The 17,854-nt window shown below is 41.2% G+C and overlaps 1 protein-coding gene across 5 annotated transcripts in view; it reads right to left on the bottom strand.

Annotated features, from left to right (window-relative positions):
* Positions 1–222: 222 nt before the first annotated feature.
* Dcaf8 (DDB1 and CUL4 associated factor 8) overlaps positions 223–17,854 on the bottom strand; it is a 47,184-nt gene continuing 29,552 nt past the window's right edge. For all 5 annotated transcript variants that reach the window (XM_046429083.2, XM_046429086.2, XM_046429085.1 and 2 more), the window contains 8 exons: positions 15,797–15,907; positions 10,693–10,765; positions 10,160–10,217; positions 9,535–9,642; positions 7,993–8,123; positions 3,488–3,607; positions 2,949–3,065; positions 223–2,372 (listed from right to left, as the gene is read on the bottom strand). In XM_046429083.2, the coding sequence (XP_046285039.1) occupies positions 2,256–2,372; positions 2,949–3,065; positions 3,488–3,607; positions 7,993–8,123; positions 9,535–9,642; positions 10,160–10,217; positions 10,693–10,765; positions 15,797–15,907 (835 nt within the window). In that variant the 3' untranslated portion in view covers positions 223–2,255. The remainder of the gene's footprint in view (positions 2,373–2,948; positions 3,066–3,487; positions 3,608–7,992; positions 8,124–9,534; positions 9,643–10,159; positions 10,218–10,692; positions 10,766–15,796; positions 15,908–17,854) is intronic.

Below are 17,854 nucleotides of genomic sequence, written 5' to 3' on the forward strand. Positions count from 1 at the left end.
CCCCTCCTCATCCCTATCTGCAAAGGACCACTGAGCTAAATGGGGCCTATTTCATTTAAACCGTCTCCAACTGGAGCCTGAGCAAGAGAACTAGGTATATTCCAGACTGGACTTCCTAAAATCTTAACATGAACAGAGGAAGTGGGCAAGACTAAGCACCTACAATGGAAGGAACAAAAGCAGTCTATAATGAATGAATGGGCCACATATCACACACAGCAGCAGAGTGTGGGGGAAAGCTTTACTGAGAAAATACAACAAATTCCAGAGTGCATGGTTTTAAGTCCCACCGTATCACTCCATTAGCAATAGGGAGACAAACCACTCGAGTCACTACACATTCCCTACCTCAGGAAGAAAGTGCAATAGCTAACATCGAGTCTGAGAGCTGCTAGGAAAAGGGGCAGGAGGAAGGAATGTCTGGCACTACCATCCTCTCAGTTTTTCCCCCTCTTCTTCACGGCCTGGTTTAGTAGAATCCAACTGTTCCAGGATGCAGAATTCCTAACTGGATCTTGTGGAAATTGGGGGCAGAGAAATAGCAGCAAAAGCAGTTAAGGGCAAGAATTCAAATAGGATTTTCATACTCAGTGACAAATGATAAGAGAGGTGTCCAAACCCTAGCCACCAGAATCCTGTTTTCTTTCTTTTTCTGGGTACTTTGAATTGAACCTGGAGTGCTTTAGTACTGAGCTACATCCCAAATCTATATTTTTTTTTCCTTTTGAGACAGTGTCTCGATAAATTACTGAGGCTGGCTTTGAATTTAAAATCCTCCTGCCTCAGTCTCCTGAATCACTGGGATTATATAGGTATGCACCACTGTGCCTGGTTAGATCACTGTCTTTCTTGTCCCTCAATCCCAAGATACCAAGAGGTGGACAAAATTTACATAAAATCAAACCCAAGAAATTTGCCCTTTACTATTTTCATTAGGAAGGGCTGATATGGAGCCGGATTGCTTAAAGAATCATAGCTAAGAGAATGTGTGTATCTTCTGTCATACACAAGATCGGGAGAGAGTAGGCAGTGGGTGGCAGCGCCCTTTCTAATGTCACAGGTCTGTTATGTTTTAAAAATAGGCCGGCCTCTGATTTCAACACCCATCCTGGGAGCTCCCATGAGACTTAAGGAGAGTTAGGGGATCTGAGGCAGAGTTTAGAGAAAATGTTTTTCCAACCCCTATATCCAGGCAGAAAAGGGCAGAACTGAGGATCCTTCCATTATTGAGCCTCCTAAAAACCTAAGAGTAAGCCCCAGGCTTTAATGGCCATATATAAAGGGCATGTTAACCATGGGTGTCATTTTGACATCATTACTCTTGCTCATTCTTCCTTTAAGTCCCTTTATTGCATTCATAGAGAATATATAGGTATTTAAACTTTGACAATAATTTTAACTTGATACATCCAAGTTTGACTTGCTTTTTAATATATTTATAGATATAAAATTAGGCCTCTAATAGTGATAGGGACAGGGAGATTGCTGCCACCAAACAATTCTTAAAAAAAAAAAAAAATAACAGAAGAGGTAATATCCTTCCTATTCTTCTTCCACCTCTGCCCCTCCTCCCACCTCTCTCCAATTTCCTTCACCAGACCTATTTAGGGGGTGATGGGATGAAGAGAAGAGAGTGAAGGATACATAATCAAGTGCAAAACACTGTGATGAGTACAGAGAATGAATGAGGTGGAAAGTGAGAAGTGTGGGATGGTTAAGGGCTCTAAGGACTTCCCAGAAAAACAGGATCCTGGGATAGATTTGCTCAGGAGGAAAACAATGAAACTGTCATAGACTTTAAAAAACAAAGGGAAAAAAAGGTCAAAAACCTAAACCAAAGAGCGAGTGGCACTCCTACCCTCCACTCTGGCCCCTTGGTACTGAACAGCCAGTTGTTGCCCTCACCCCACCCCCACAAAGGAAACAAGGGAGATTAAAAGAAGCCCCATTGCCTATCCTAAACCAGTTAACAAAACAGGCTCCCCACCACCCCCCAAAAAAAAGCTTCAGGGAGAGGCCATTTCTGCTGAGTCCTTTGTGCCTCTCCACAGAACCCATTCCAGGGCTCAACTCCCACTCCTCCTAGGTGCTGTCTGCTGGTTCAATCCCCGTCTGGTCTGTCCTTCTCTTGGGATATCTTCTAAACAAAAAGTCCAAAGTGCGTTTCTGCTGAATTTAAGGGCCTGGGTCAGGAAAGCAGTGCCCAGGCAGGATCGGGTTGGCAGCCCCAGCCCGCCCCTCTTAGGCATGAGGCCTCAGGATGGCATGCATTGCACCCGGTCGGGGCCCTCCTCCTCGTCCGATGTATCTGAGGAGCTGGGAGACTCGTCAGAGTCCGCGTCTGTGGCCCCAACCCCAGGTTCTCGCCAGCGCTGTGGAATGGGAAAGCCTTGTTAGTATTTTTCCTGATCAAGAACAAGACTGTAAGGTCTTAGCTAGGCCAGGGATCAGCAGTGTTTTCTTAAAGGGCCAAAGAGTAGATATTTCAGACTTGTGGGCCACATGGTCTCTGTCGAAGCTATTCAACTCTGCCACTGTACCATGAAAGCAGTCATAGACAATATGAAGAATGGATGTGGCTGTGTTTCCAATAAAGTTTTATTTACAAAAACTGGCAGTAGGCCAACTGCCAGTTTGCTGACCCCTGCCTCGTCAAGCATGACAGTAAATACAAAAAAGTACCCTAAGACATTTCTTCTCCACTCCCTTCCCACCCTCTTACCATTGCCCTTATGAAGATAGCACTCTGCATGTATGGTGACAGAAGATAAGAGCAGACACCAACCTTTCCTCTGGGGGCTCTCAAGGGAACAGGGGACCAATGGATGGGAAACCCAACCAAGATCACTTGACTCCTCCTTAATTTAGTGAGGAGGTGCGCACTGGAACTTTGTAGCCCTCTTAAGAGGGTCACTGCCCTTGGGAGCTCACATCGAACCCCAGCTTACCCGGTGATGGCGTCTCTGTCTCAGGTGATGCATAAGAAACCAGAGCATGTGGCTATCAAACAGGTCAGTGTGGTGTAAGCTATCTTCATCCCGCTCTCGCTTGTTCTTCTTAATCACCTGAAACCCAAAAGGGTTGGGGTTGGGGACAGTAAATGAATAGGGACCCTGGACCTAATCAAGAAGGTTGGTGTTCCATCCCAATAAAAGCTTCCTTGGGTGCTGTTACACTGAAGTGGAGCCAGATTCAATTAGGAAAGGATATCCTGGGTTCAGACACTGAGAAGGTGGGAGGCTTTAATACAGAATAATAGTTCCTAAAGAATGCTCCCTACCCCCCATCCTACTACCAACAAGAGGCACTCATAGCTGTCCCCTGGAACAGGACTGCTCCTCCAGAGAGAAGAACAGGAATGTTTGGGGAGGGCATAAGAGTAATGTCCTTAAAGAACTGGGCAGCAAGTCATTCCTTCCTATGGCAATGAAGAATCCTAACAGCATGTGAATAAGTAGAAAGAAAAGTTCTGCAGTCAGCCACTTACATCCTTTAACCCGGTCAGCTCAGTAGAAGCTTCAGCTGTGGGTGCCCAGATCTTCACATCATGGTCTAGGCCACTGGTTGCCAACACTGGCAGATGAGGGTGGGGCTCAAGACAGTTGACCTGGTCAGGAGAAAAGGAAAACACAGGCTAAGTGGTATGTGGGAGCAGGGTTTAAAATCCACTACTCACCTTGAGCTCGATTAGGGCTGAAGCAGCTGCTAGAAAGGCAGACCCTCCCATCCTGAGCTTAGGCCAAAGGGCCCCAAGGGTGGAGGAGACACTGGACAAACTGAGTACAAGACCAGGCCCCTCTAATATTTCCTATGCATTAGTCAGTGGTGGCTTCATTCCTGGACACAGCCCTAGGATTGGGTGAGTGAGTGGCCATGTTTACTGTTGGCTTCACAAGAAGGCTACGAGGTCTGGATGATCTCATTCACTCTATACCCTAAAAGTTCCAATTTGCTTGAGGCTCAAAAAAGAATAACTCAGTGGCTTTCATGAAGTTGCAAATAAATTTTTAAAAATGAAGAAAGCAGTAGCTGCCAGTGAGCCCCCAGAGAAGAGTGAGAAAACAATTATATTCACTTGGCACTGTTTACTAACTGGTGGAAGGCAGAGGCTGGGGAAGAGGAGGCTGAGCTGGAGGGGGAAATGATGGAGGCTGGTGTCTGCTTCCAAATCCTATATATCCCAGGGGACAGCATCCTGCTATCTGCCCTAAGAACACAATAAACTCAGCTATAGGGCAGCACAATATAAATAAGGCAGCTCCCTGGAGCACCCACTGCATCAATTTTAGCTACCCTTTGTATTTTTCACTGATAAGTCTTAAGACTGAGGCAATTTCCTTCTGTCTGAAAGCACCTATGCCCCCTGCTGTCTGATTTGGAAACTTGAGTTTTCCTAACAGGGCAGGGCAGGGCAGTTCCCATCCCCACAGGAAGAGCTAGATACAGATCTAGCTTGCTAAAGCATTTTCAGGCTTTTAGTCAGATGAGAAATAGATAAGACACCCTGCCTTGCAGTTGCCCTGCAGTCTAAGAAAATAATAACCCCTGGCAAAAAGCTCCTTTTATGGTTCTCTCTGGACCAATCTCCCCTGCCTTACCTTCAGTCAGAGAGCAACTAAGGAGAAGCTAGGGGCAAGCACAGAGAATAAAGCTGAACAGCAGATTCCCAACCTTCATTGACTTCCATTTTATAGATAAACAAATGCTCAGAGAATACAATCTAAATCTGAGCCTAAGATTGTGACTGCAGTTAATATCTGGCTCTTTCAGGCAGCAGATATGGAGCATAAGGAGGCACTAGAAATAAACTCCATGGCCTGAAAATATTATCAAAAGGTATGTGTCAACTTACACATACAAACCTGAATTCATTCATCCAGCTCCTGATAAACCTTTGCTATAGACCTATATATACTCTGAGATAGCTGGGCTTCAACAAATCAGCAAAATTATAAAGCTAAGGAAAGCTCAGGGGAGTCTTAATATTTAAGACTAGGATAAAGCCAATGGCAAGAGAGGAACAAGAGAATAAATTACATACAGTACCTGAGGTGGAGCCTGTAGGGAAGCCAATAGAGAACTTCTGGACCAGGGACCTGGTCAATTCACCAGACCTGTCTGAATGCCAGAACTTACCTCTCATTAATTCTTGAGCAGAGAAAAGAGCTCTGGCCTTAGATGACTGGGCTGGGGGCATGTAGGAAATGGAATAAAGCATCAAAGTGATCTCGGGAGAGTAAGGAGTTGTCCTTTGAAATTCCCCACCCTTGTCCCTGTGAAGTTGAATGGGAACAAAGAAAGGAACCCAAAATAAGAGTTAGGAGACCTAGGAAAGGTGGACGATGACTTCTCAAATTGCTCCAGTTCTAAGATTCTACTTTGTGATATAGAATTGTTTCACAATCTCCACTGAGGCTGGAGTCTGGTAACCTCCATTGCTGGAAGGTTAGGACAAAAAAAAAAAAAGAGAGCCAAGGTAGGACCACAGATCATGCAGCTTATACAGAGGCAAGAACAAGTAAGGAAGCTCACTTCAGTGGGCAGTCTCTATTTCTTGTTCTATCTAGTCTCTCATTCTTAAAACCACTAGAACTCAGGCCATTTCAAGTAGATGCTCTCTCCTCCTGAGTACCTGGATTAATCATCCAACCCTGGTACTGGCTAAACTAAAAGCAAACCGGCCTGCAGAGTGCTTCTGGAGAACAAATAAGTGCTGGTCTGGGAGAAGGGCATTCATCCCTTCATCTCTCTGGAACAGAATGCAAGACAATAGTTGATTATCAAGAAAGGATTCACTGGCTCAAGTTTGAGATCAACCATGGCAACTTAGATTCTGTCTCAAGACAAAATAAAAAAGGCTGGGGATGTAGCTCAGTGGTAAGGTGCTCCTGGGTTCAATCCTAGTACCAAAAAGAGGGGTAGAGGTGGGGGAAGGATTCAAAGGTCCCTTTGGATTTCCTTCTGATTACATGCCCATTGCATAATTTCTCATTAAGACTCCAGTGTGCCAGGTGCTGTGGCATATGCTTATAATCCAAGCAACTTGGGAAGCTGAGGCATGAGGATCACAAGTTCCAGGCCAACCTTAGCAACTAAGCAAGATCCTTAGCAATGTAAAGAGATCCTGTCTCGAAATAAAAACTAAAAGGAATGAAAGAACTGAGATGTGGCTCAGTAATACAACACCATTGGTTTCAATTCCCAATACCAAAGGAAAAAAAAAAGACTCTATAGTGTTTTGGATTTGTTAACTACAGATGATAGAAGGGGACCTATGGAAGAGTAGGAAATGAAGCAGGGAAGAAAGGGACACACCTTCTCTCTTATTGCATTCAGGTTATAGAAGCCCTGTTTTATATTGGTCCCAGGTCTCAAAAATTTAGAGGAAAATCTGAAATATTCTCAGAGCAAGGTAAGAAAAACACAAGACGGAATGGGTTCCTGATTGCAAGGAACCATTCTAAATTATAAAACCATTCTCTGGTAAACCTCATAAAGTCATGGCTAGGCTCTTTGAAGTTTCCCACAGCTTAGAAAGAATGAAAAGGAAGGAAGTCCAAGCAGTTCAGTCTCAATCATTATTTAGAGGCCATAGGTAACCAGACTATCTTGGGTAATTAGTACAACCTAGCCTTTCAAACTGTCTCTTTCCTATCTTCTGGGTCTTAAAAAAGAAAAAAATGACATGGTTAACTAGATATATCTTAAAAGGTAACCACTCTCCACTCCTTAACTTGATCCTCACTGTCTTTTTGCCCTATCTCCACAGAGGTTGCCTGCAAAACTCAAAGACAGGCAGACTAGACTGTGACATAATCAAGGGTTATACAGCAGGCTGCTCATCCATTCTTTTTGAGAAAAAAAAACATATTTTGCCACATTTGCTTTCTCCCTATACATGTACACATCCATTTGAAAGTAGGCGTGACATTTCAACCTTAAATATTTCAACATGTGTCGACTAAGTGTAAAGATATTTTTCTACATAAATATTACCAGATGATATAAATCTAATGTTGGATACCATGTTACTTAATATATAAACCATATACTTATTTTCCCAACTACTCAAAAAATGTTCCTTTGCACTTTTATCTGATCTAGGATAGAGGATGAAACCTGGAGGCATCTTTAACAGTGTATATGATGTGCCCTGAACTCTAATGGTCACTCTTCTGGAAAAGGTGTGCTTAAGCTGAGTATGTTGGTGCACACCTGAAATTGGAGCCACTTGGGAAATGAGAGACAGTAGGATTGCAAGTCTTTGGCAAGCCTCAACAACTTAGCAAGGCCTTGTCTCAAAAACAAAGTTGGGGGGCTGGGGATGTGGCTCAAGTGGTGGTGTGCTTGCCTGGCATGTGTGCGGCCCGGGTTCGATCCTCAGCACCACATACAAACAAAGATGTTGTGTCCGCCAATAACTAAAAAAATAAATATTAAAAATTCTCTCTCTCTCTCTCTCTCTCTCTCTCCCCCTCCCTCTTTATAAAAAAAAACAAAAAAAAACCAAAGTTGGGCAAGGTGGTACACGCCTATAATCCAAGTGACTTGAGAGGCTGAGACGGGAGGATCTCAAGTTTGAGGCCAGTTTGAGCAACTTAGTGAGATCCTGTCTCAAAAACAAGGGCTGGGGATGTGGCTCAGTGGCAAAGTGCCTCTGGGTTAAAACCCCAGCACCAAAAATAAATAAGTAAGTAAGTAAATAAATAAATAAATAAATAGGGTGGAGAGGCGACTCAGTTGTAAAGTAGTGCTGGGGACTGAACCCAGCAATCAAACAAACAAAACTGAAACCAAAACCAAACAAAAACAAAACACAACACAATACCTCTCAGCATCCTCAGACTATGCTGCCTTTTAATTAAATGTAGTTGGCTGGACCTCTAAGACATGATATTAGGTAGCCACAGTGAACATTCAGGGTCCCTACTAAAACCTACCTTATTGACCTGAAATACTATGGAGCCAGTCGGCTCAGCATACCATACTTACCACACCTCCCTTGTCCCCCTCCATGAACTGAATGATCTGGCAGGATGATTTTTCCCAGAGGAAGATGTGCCCGCAGTCACTACCGCTCACCACAAATTCACTCTTGGGGCCATAGAAATTGACGCCTTTTACTGAAATAAATGAGGGAATAAACCACATGAGGATTGGCATCAGGCCTATATATATTTCTCACAGGGAAAAATAACTAAATATTCACAAACTCCAAATTAGCTGCAAGCCAAATAATTCCTTTCATCTTTACAAATCAAACCAAAAGATTATGCATGTATAACAGATAATTATAAGAATCACACCAGTCCCAGAGACTCCTTATATTCTCTCAACGAGCTCTACAGGACAGAGGAGTCTCCAGTTGCTTAGCAATAGCCTGCCTCATTTATACTCTATCAGGTCTCACTAATGACCTTACCCATCTGAACCTACATGTACTAACTCTGCCTATTGCCAGGCAGCATTCACCAATGTTCTAGGATTATCTTTACTATATATTTCATTGGTAATTTGTCAGTGCTTCTTGGGTCACTGACTGATCTGAGACTGATGAAAGTATATGCCACAATCGCCTAACTCATTTGAATTATGCTTTCTACCAGGACTCTGAATAACAGGGCTCCACTCTCTAAAATTAGCAAAAGCAGCCAGGAGTCCCAACTACTAAAGCCATCCATACTGGCCATGATGCTGTTATTCTTCCCGTGGGCTGAGATCCAAGTACAGATTTTTCCTTCCCTTCTCATCAGCTCAAAGAAAAAGTAAATGTAACTCCTGCCTCCAAGTCAAATTATGACAGGACTGTTAGGAGTGGTAACAACAAAAGTCAGTGATTCCCCAACTTTTCTGTACATTAGAATGGGAACTTTACAAAAGTACCAGCACTCAAGTTGCACCCTACACCAATGAAATCAGAACATATGGGAGTGGGCACCAGGCATTGGTACTTATAAAATATGACTATCAGGTGACTCTAATTTGCCCCAAAGTATGGAAACCACAGACACTGAATAAAAAAAGGTCAATCTTCACTGCAAATTTAAACTAGATACTATCAAAACTCCTCCTCCGCCTCACTCAAAAAAAAAAACCAAACAAACAAACAAAAAAAACCAAACAAACAAACAAAAAAAACCAAACAAACCTCTTCCCTCCCTAGTGGTACAAGCTTATGACCCATTTTAAGTAATTCAGCATCACTGACTAAAGCAGGTTTTCCCTGATTCCTTAATAAGCTCTTGTACCCATTTGGAATTTGCCTAAAAATTTACCTAAAATACAGAGAAAAAAGAAAAAAAATTAGTAAAGTCTTATGTTCAAACCAATTAGAAGCAACATTACTGCAGTGAAGATGCTCTCAAGCAAAGTGGAGAAAACATGAAAATGCCAGCCCAATGGGATCAACTCTCACTGCCCAAGGAACACAGAAGCCTATCCCTTAGGTAACTTCATATGTACAAGCTGAATAAAATACTACGGTTCTCCAAGCCAATAGGATTTGGCCACAGAAACCTAGAAAAACAGTCTCACCTGTGGCATTATTTCTGTGGCCCTTATATCTCTTAACATACTGGGCCCCATCACTGTGAGAGGAGTTGAAGAGGTAAATGTCTTCATCATTATAACTGGCCAGGAGCTCTGCCAAGAACAAGAACACAGCAGTGAAGGCAAAGGCTGAAAAATGCAGGAATCAGGAGTTGGGGGTTGGGATGGGGCTTCTTGCCAGTAGTGCCCCCTCCTAATACCCAGGTGTAACACCCATCTTACTCAGTTGGAACAGCAGGCAAGTGAAGTTGTAAGGGCAGACTAGGAACACACTGCCAACCCAGGGGTAGCAGAGGAAGATCTCAGGAAGATCACATCCATTCACACAGGATAAGAAAAGGCATAAGAACCTGCTCAGGCCAAGTAGCCTGGGCTTCAGGACAGGCCCTGCCAAATATCATCTGCAGCATTCTGCAAATGGTGCCTGGCATCTCCAAGGGACACTGCTGCATCCTCCCACTATGTGCTCACCATCAGCAACTACTCCCCAGATGCTCCACTTGGAGCTATAGCACAGTGGTGAGCACTGGAGGGCACGTGCCTCACTGGCTCAGCAGCTCTCTAGACAGAGGAGGCATGCCAGCCTAGGAGCTGGGCCCTGCTCACGTACCTGTGCCGTCGTGGCTGTACACAAGACAGGTGATGTTTGCTTTGGACTCACTGTTCACCTGCAATAAGGAGCAGATACTGACTGACGCCCCACCCCCCCATTTGGCATACCATCTTCAGGAACAGGTTTTCCTTCAAACTCCCCTATATCTTCTCCCAGAGAATGAGAGAAAAACAGAGAGACAGATAGGAGTACAACTAATGAAACATGACCACCTCAAAGGCGAAAATCTTAGGGCCTTGTTGTCTTCTCTCTGCTAGCCATTTATTTCATATACATGGTTTCATTAGGCCTCACCATGATGGTCCAAGGCTGTTACTGTTCTCTCTACATTCTTGATGAGAAAATAGGCTAACAGAGGTGAACTGACTGCCCAAGATCACAAAGCTGGTAAGTTGGGAAGCCAAGATTCAAATCCAGGTGCATGACTTGAAAATGCAAGCTCTGCTTTTCCCACTATACCAACAAATTCAAAGGCCGACTTGGGATCAAGTCAGGGAAGCCAGGAGTCACTGGCCCTTCATGAATCTTACCAGGTGATGAGGACAGAATTTCTTGAGTACACCATTGTTCTCGTTCTCATCAATTTTCCTCTGGTCATAAATCCTGTAATGGAAGAAGCAATAGAAATGTCAAAACTTACAAGATGATTCCTCAAAGAGCTGCAATTAGTGGCAGAAAGCAAATGGATGAAGATAAAGGATATTTTCCCCATCAAACTTCCAGTTCATGCTCTTTTATAAAGATCCTCCATTCCTCAATCCATTTTCAAACCCTAACTCGTTCATGCTGGTACTTTGCTCAATTCTACCAGTTTCAACTTTTATATCACTTTCAGCTTATTCCACTGAAACAACTAACATCACAGAGCTTTTAAAATGTATATTACCTATCCCAAAGAATTTATTACTCCTGGAGAGAGATCATGCTGTTTGTAAGTGAATGGGTCTCTGATTCTTTTTTATTTGGCCAGTTCTCCCTCTGATACCCCACAACAACTATTAGAAAACCACAATTTTCCTCAAGACCTTTTCTCCTTCCTTTATTGCCATCAAGCAAACTACCTTCATCATTCCTACTCTCTCCAATTCAAGCTTCATAAATATTTATGGCACAAATGTTTCAAGTATTGTGCTAAGTGTGAAAATGCGTTGAGGAAAGAGAAGGCAGATCCAGTCTTTATCCTGATTCAGCAGTCTTCTCTAATCTCCAAAGATGCTCTTAATCTCATCATCCCCAGGGAACTCATTTGACTAATTAGTTCCATTTTTCAATCTCTTCTTTCATCACTGTCAAACATTTCTTTTCTACTGTTGCTTTCTCTCTCTTTCCTTCTGCAAATTACTCAAAAGAACAATATAAATTCAATGTTTTCACTTCCTTACTTTTTGTTCACTTCTCAACCCATTCCAATATGGCTTTTACCCTCAATTTACCACTAAACTTCTTAGGCTGAAATCTTTAATAACCTAACTGCCAAAGCTAAGGAGATACTTTTCAAAGCTTTCTCTCTTGGTCTGACATTGTTCATCACTGCTTCCTTGAAACATCATCCTTCCTTGATGGCCAATCATTCCTCAGTACGGTCCATGAGTTTGTCTTTGTTTATCCCTTAAATGCTGATGTTCCCCCGGGGCTTGGTGTTAAATTCTCATCTGACTATTTATACCAAGAAATTTTTTTAACCTGGAGTCCAAAGAATATGTAAACCTCCAGAAACTGCTTATGCGTATTTTTCTTTACTGATGCTTTAAGCACTACTTCCTAAATATGGATAAATGCCTTAAATCATACTTAATATGAGCTCCAGACATACATCTACTTAACAAATGGATGTTATAATAGGTTCCCCAAAAGTAAACTCATTCTAAACCTATCCCTTTCCCCTGAATCTTTGATAATGGAACTATCATAAATGGGAGTGATCAAGCAAGAAATCAGGTACCTTCTCTCCTACATAGCAATTCCTGTCTTGTCAATTTTACTCCCTGTAAAATTGTTTTTAGACAATATTTGCTTTCTTCACCACTTATCATATTTTGCCTAGATAATAGCATTTCCTTCTAATTTCCCTGCTTGAACTGTCATCAGAATTATGTGTAAAACGCTAAATTTTATGTAAATTCCCTGATTGTATCTCCTCAGTGATTTTGTACAACCAACTGAATAAAGTTCAAACTCCTTAGTATGGGTGCCTACCACTGCTTCAATATTCTACACAATAGCCACATAATTATTTGGGAGGCTGAGACAGGAGGATAGGAAGTTTGAAGCTAGCCTGGGCAACTTAAAGAGGTCCTGTCTCAAAGTATCAAAATAAAAAGGGCTCTGGATGAAGCTCAGTGGTAGAGGGGTTGCCTAGCATGTGCAAGGGCCTGCTCAACTCCAAGTACCACACACACACAAAAAAGGCGGGGGTGGGGAATGGGCAGTGGAGGAAGGAAGGAGAGAAATGGAAGGAGAAAGAGAATTACCCAGGAAATGCTTGATAAATGAACAATAACAAAGCCAGGTGGGTGGCAGGGGGATGGTTACACTATCAATTACAACTCTTTCAGCAGATTTATCAGCTGTTAATCAAATTTGTTTTTCTCTTAACTAAGTTTAAATCAACAGCTCTCAAATATCACTAAGCCATTATAAGATTCAACAAGTCAGCAAATTAATAAAAAAAAATTGAAATACTCAAGCTTCATGGGATGCCTTTTGATAATATGGTAGAATTCTGTGTTCCTCAGTATGTAATGCTTTTTGGCCTTCTACTTTATAGGAATTTTCTTCCCTTTCTCCATTTATTAAGAACCTACTATATCCTACATATGATGATGCTAGACAAGGGTTGGCAAACTTTTGTTTTGTGTTTTTTTTGTACTGGGAATTGAACCCAGGGGCATTTTACCACCACTGAACTACATCCCCAGGGCCTTTTATTTTTTATTTTTGAGACAGGGTCTTCCTAAATTGCTGAGGCTCTAAGAAACTTGGTGAGACCCTGTCTCAAAATAAAATATAAAAAGGGCTGGGAATATTGCTCAGTGGTTAAGTGCTGGTTCAATCCCTGGTACAAATTAAAAAAAAAAAAAAGAAGAAGAAGAAAGCAAAGTAATTCATTTTTATAGTGATACTGCCTCTTCTCTTTTTCAAACTGACAATCTCAAATAAATATAGTTAAAATAAAAACTGGAGAGGGATGGGTACAGTTTCCTACTAAAGATCAGAAGGAAACTAACTAGAGGTTGAACCTATGATGCCTGCTTTCCTTAGAATATTGCCTCAATAGTCAGGGTTTCAACAAATGCTCATAGGAACAAAGATTATCACTACAGATAAAGAAAATGGCTCAGGATAGTAGGAGCCAAAACCCCTCAGTTCACATCTAGGGTTTTCAAGTCAAATTGTTTCTAAATCCCAAACCAATATACAAAATTGCAAGTGCAATGGCAATTTATTTATGAAAATGGAAGAAATAGGGCACAGTGGCTCTTGCCTATAATCCCAGCAACTTGGGAGGCTGAGGTGGGAGATTGCAAGTATGAAGGCCTCAGAAACCTGTCTCAGTTCAAAGCCAGTCTCAGCTACTCACCGAGACTTTGTCTCAGGATAAAATATAAAAAGGGTTGGTGATGTAGCTCAGTGGTTCAATTCCTAGTACGGGGAGGGGGGGGGGAATACAAAGGACCGTGTAATACATGAACAGATGTTCAACATCATTAGCAATTACACAAGTTCAAATCAAAACTACACTGAGATTTTTTCTCACACCAGTCAGAATGGCTGTCATCAAGAATACAAATAATAAGTGTTGGGGAGGAGGTGGAAAAAAAGGAACACTTTTGTACTGTTGGAGGAACTGCAAATTAATACAACCATGATTGAAATCAATATGGAGGTTCCTCAAAAAATTAATCATGAACTACCATATGACCCAGTTAAACCACTCCTTGGTATTTATCTTAAAGAATTAAAGTCATCATTCTACAGTGATGCATGCATACCCAGGTTTAGTAGCACATTTCATATCAGTCAAACTATGGAACCAGCCTAGGTCTCTATCAGCTAATGAATGGTATATATACACAATGGAGTTTTATTCAGCCATAAAGAAAAATGAAATCATGTCACTTGCAGGAGAATAGATGGAATAGAGACCATTATGTTGAGCAAAATAAATCAAACTCAGAAGGTCAAGGGTTGTATGTTTTCTCTCATATGCAGAAACTAGAGAGGATAAAGAAAAAAAGAAAGATGGTGGTGGATCTCATGATAATGAGAGGGACATCAGTAAAGGAAAGACATCAGGGATGAGAAGCAGGGAGTGTTGGGGAGTGATATTGGCCAAATTATATGGTTATATTATGCACATGCACAAATATGCAACAACAAATCCCATCATTATGCACACTTATAATGCATCAATAAAAAAATGTGGAAAAATTAAAACAATAACAACAAAAGACTCTGTCTCAAAAAAAAAAAAAAAAAAAAAAAAAAAGGCTAGAGATGAAGTTCAGTGGTAAAATACTCCTGGGTTCAATACCCAGTACCAAAAAAGGAAAAAGAAAATGGTAGAAAATTCACTAAGACAGCACCTGCTGGAAATTAGGTCTTAGCTACTAGTGAAGAACTTGATCAATTAATCAGGTTTCTTTAAAACATGCAAAGTCATCTATATAACAGGAAAAGCCATCTCTCAGAGACTGTTTACATTAAGGAACAGAACAGCTCAGAAGGTGCTTAAGCATTCTGGAAGAGGATAAAAATTAAAAATGGTGGTAAATGAACTTCTAGGCATTTCACACTTCACCATTCTGGAATACATGGCAATAGGTTCACAAATTTGAACACTAAGAATGGTCTCTCCTTTTATTTTTAAAAACCTGCAATAAATCCTACAGATTTTTTTTTTTTTTAAAGACAATGTGCCAGAGTCTCAAACTCTCAAAAACACAGAAAAGCAACAGACTCACCTTACAAATTGATTGGCATTTATACACAATGGAGTATTACTCTGCATTAAAAAATGACAAAATCATAGAATCTGCAGGAAAATGGATGGCATTAGAGCAGATTATGCTAAGTGAAGCTAGCCAATCCCTAAAAAACAAATGCCAAATGTCTTCTTTGATATAAGGAGAGTAACTAAGAACTGAGTAGGGAGGAAGAGCATGAGAAGAAGATTAACATTAAACAGGGATGAGAGGTGGGAGGGAAAGGGAGAGAGAAGGGAAATTGCATGGAAAGGGAAGGAGACCCTCAGGGTTATACAAAATTACATACAAGAAGAAGTGAGGGGAAAGGGGAAAAAAAAAAAAACAAGGGGGAGAAATGAATTACAGTAGATGGGGTAGAGAGAGAAGATGGGAGGGAAGGGGGGATAGTAGAGGATAGGAAAGGCAGCAGAATACAACAGACACTAGTATGGCAATATGTAAATCAGTGGATGTGTAACCGATGTGATTCTGCAATCTGTATACGGGGTAAAAATGGGAGTTCATAACCCACTTGAATAAAAGTGTGAAATATGATATGTCAAGAACTATGTAATGTTTTGAACAACCAACGATAAAAATTAAAAAAAAAAAAGACAATGTGCCAGAGTCTCAAACTCTCAAAAACACAGAAAAGCAATAGACTCACCTTACAAATTGATCTCGTCCACCTACTGCAAACTGGTGGGTATTGGCAGGATTCACATAGATTGTATATAGCCCCACTTTCTTCTCTTTCTCTTTTGTCACCACCAGTTTCCTGGAAGAGTAGAAAAATACACAACACTTTAGTCTCCATAAGATCTAGATGGTCATAACAAATGAGAGCCAAGACGGCAATAGAGGCATGGCTAATAAGAAAACGAAAATATTCTCATCTGGAAAGAAAAATTATTTTTGTTTGTCTTAGACAATGAAAAATGAAAAAGCACAAATATTCACTACATGCTACTTTGAAGATGGGAAAAATATTCAGTAAAATTTTTTCTTGTGTTGCTTAAGAAATGTAAGTTAAAGGTATATGCTCTTCAGGAAATCCAACACAATAACAACCAGTCATTAAAGAGATGTTACCCATACAGTTCCCTCCTCTATTTGTAAATACTGTATATCTTCCCAATCACCTGGAGAGGAGTGGAGAAAAATTTACAGAACCACTGGGTTAAAAAATAACTTTAGGTCAGAGTGTGTCTCCCAGATTTTGGAAAAATGCCACTTAAAACCTAGCTTTAAAGCCAAGCACAGTGGTGCACACATGTAATCTCAGTGGCTCGGGAGGCTGAGGCAGGAGGACCTTGAGTTCAAAGCCAGCCTCAGCAGAAGTGAGACCCTGTCTCTAAATAAAATACAGGATAGGGCTGGGGATGTGGCTCAATGATCAAGTGCCCCTGAATTCAATTCCTGGTACCTGCCTCTCCCCCCTCCAAAAAAACCCCTAGCTTTTAAAAATATATACTAAGGGGCTAGGGTTGTGGCTCAGTGGTAGAGAGCTTGACTAGCATGTGTGAAGCACTGGGTTTGAATAAAATAAAGGTCCATCAACATCTAAAAACACACACACACACAGAGCTGGGTACAACGGCACATGCCTGTAATCCCAAATACTTGGGAGGCTGAGGCAGGAGGATGGTAAGTCCAAGGCCAGTCAGGGCTTAGCAAGACACTGTCTCAAAATAAAAATCAAAAAGCTGGGAATGTAGAACTCAGTGGTAGGAATACTCATGTGTGAAGCCCTGGGTTCAATCCTCAGCATTAAAAAACAAAAACAACAACAACAAAAAAACACATACTTAAAAAAAGCTATAGTTTTCTAACCTAGAGGTATGCCAAAAGAAAGCAGAAGAGAACATTCTTATGAAGATAGCTCTTTGTAAGGCTGAGAAAACACTTTCAAATTATCCTGGTTGTAACACAAGACAGGTGAGTGATAGGAGGGCAAAGAGCCTCGGGGAAACCACAGAAAGTTCAGAAGCTTAGTGAGGAGAATCTGGCTTAACAACTACAATTTATCCCAGCCTAAAGGTGGCAATATGAATACTCTTCCCATATCTAAGTGTCCAGTCAAATCTGACACCATGGAGATTAATAAATTTACAAGTAAGACATCAAGAAACTACAGAAAGGGGCTTAGCTTTAGCTTTTGTTTTTTATTTTAAGGGGTTTACTTCATTTTTGATGCTATGGAAACAGGAAAAAATATAACCATGACAATGAGTTTCTTTGTAAAGAAACAATTTTAGCATCCTCTCTACATAGTCAAAGTCAGTTCAGCTCTAGGCAAAGTAGAGAGATTGTGATTTTAAAATCTCTGTAGTTTTCCATTAAAAGAAAGTGTACAAAAAAATTATATACAAAAAATCCCCCATGCCAACTTCACACACACAAAAAATGCATGATATAAGCAAGTGTTTAGGTACTAGCTGAACACATGAAAACAGCTTGAATTTTTTGACTGAGACCTTCACAATTCAGCCTTCCACCTCATTCCAGCCTGTAAAACTACTTCTTTAACTCCTAAAGCAAAAACGTTTAAAATACTCTTATGCCTCCAATCTAGAATCTGGGCCTCCTTCTAATCCAGTTTCTCCAATGTACCAGGACGTAGCATGCGCCTGTAATCCCAGTGACTCAGGAGGCTAAGGCAGGAGGACTGCAAATTTGAAGCCAGCCTCAGAAACTTAGTGAGACCCTCAGCAATTCAGTAATT

The sequence above is a fragment of the Marmota monax genome, unplaced genomic scaffold (genome assembly GCF_021218885.2).
Source record: "Marmota monax isolate L192 unplaced genomic scaffold, Marmota_monax_Labrador192_F-V1.1 WCK01_AAM20220418_F8-fsc00145, whole genome shotgun sequence".
Classification (NCBI taxonomy): domain Eukaryota; kingdom Metazoa; phylum Chordata; class Mammalia; order Rodentia; family Sciuridae; genus Marmota; species Marmota monax.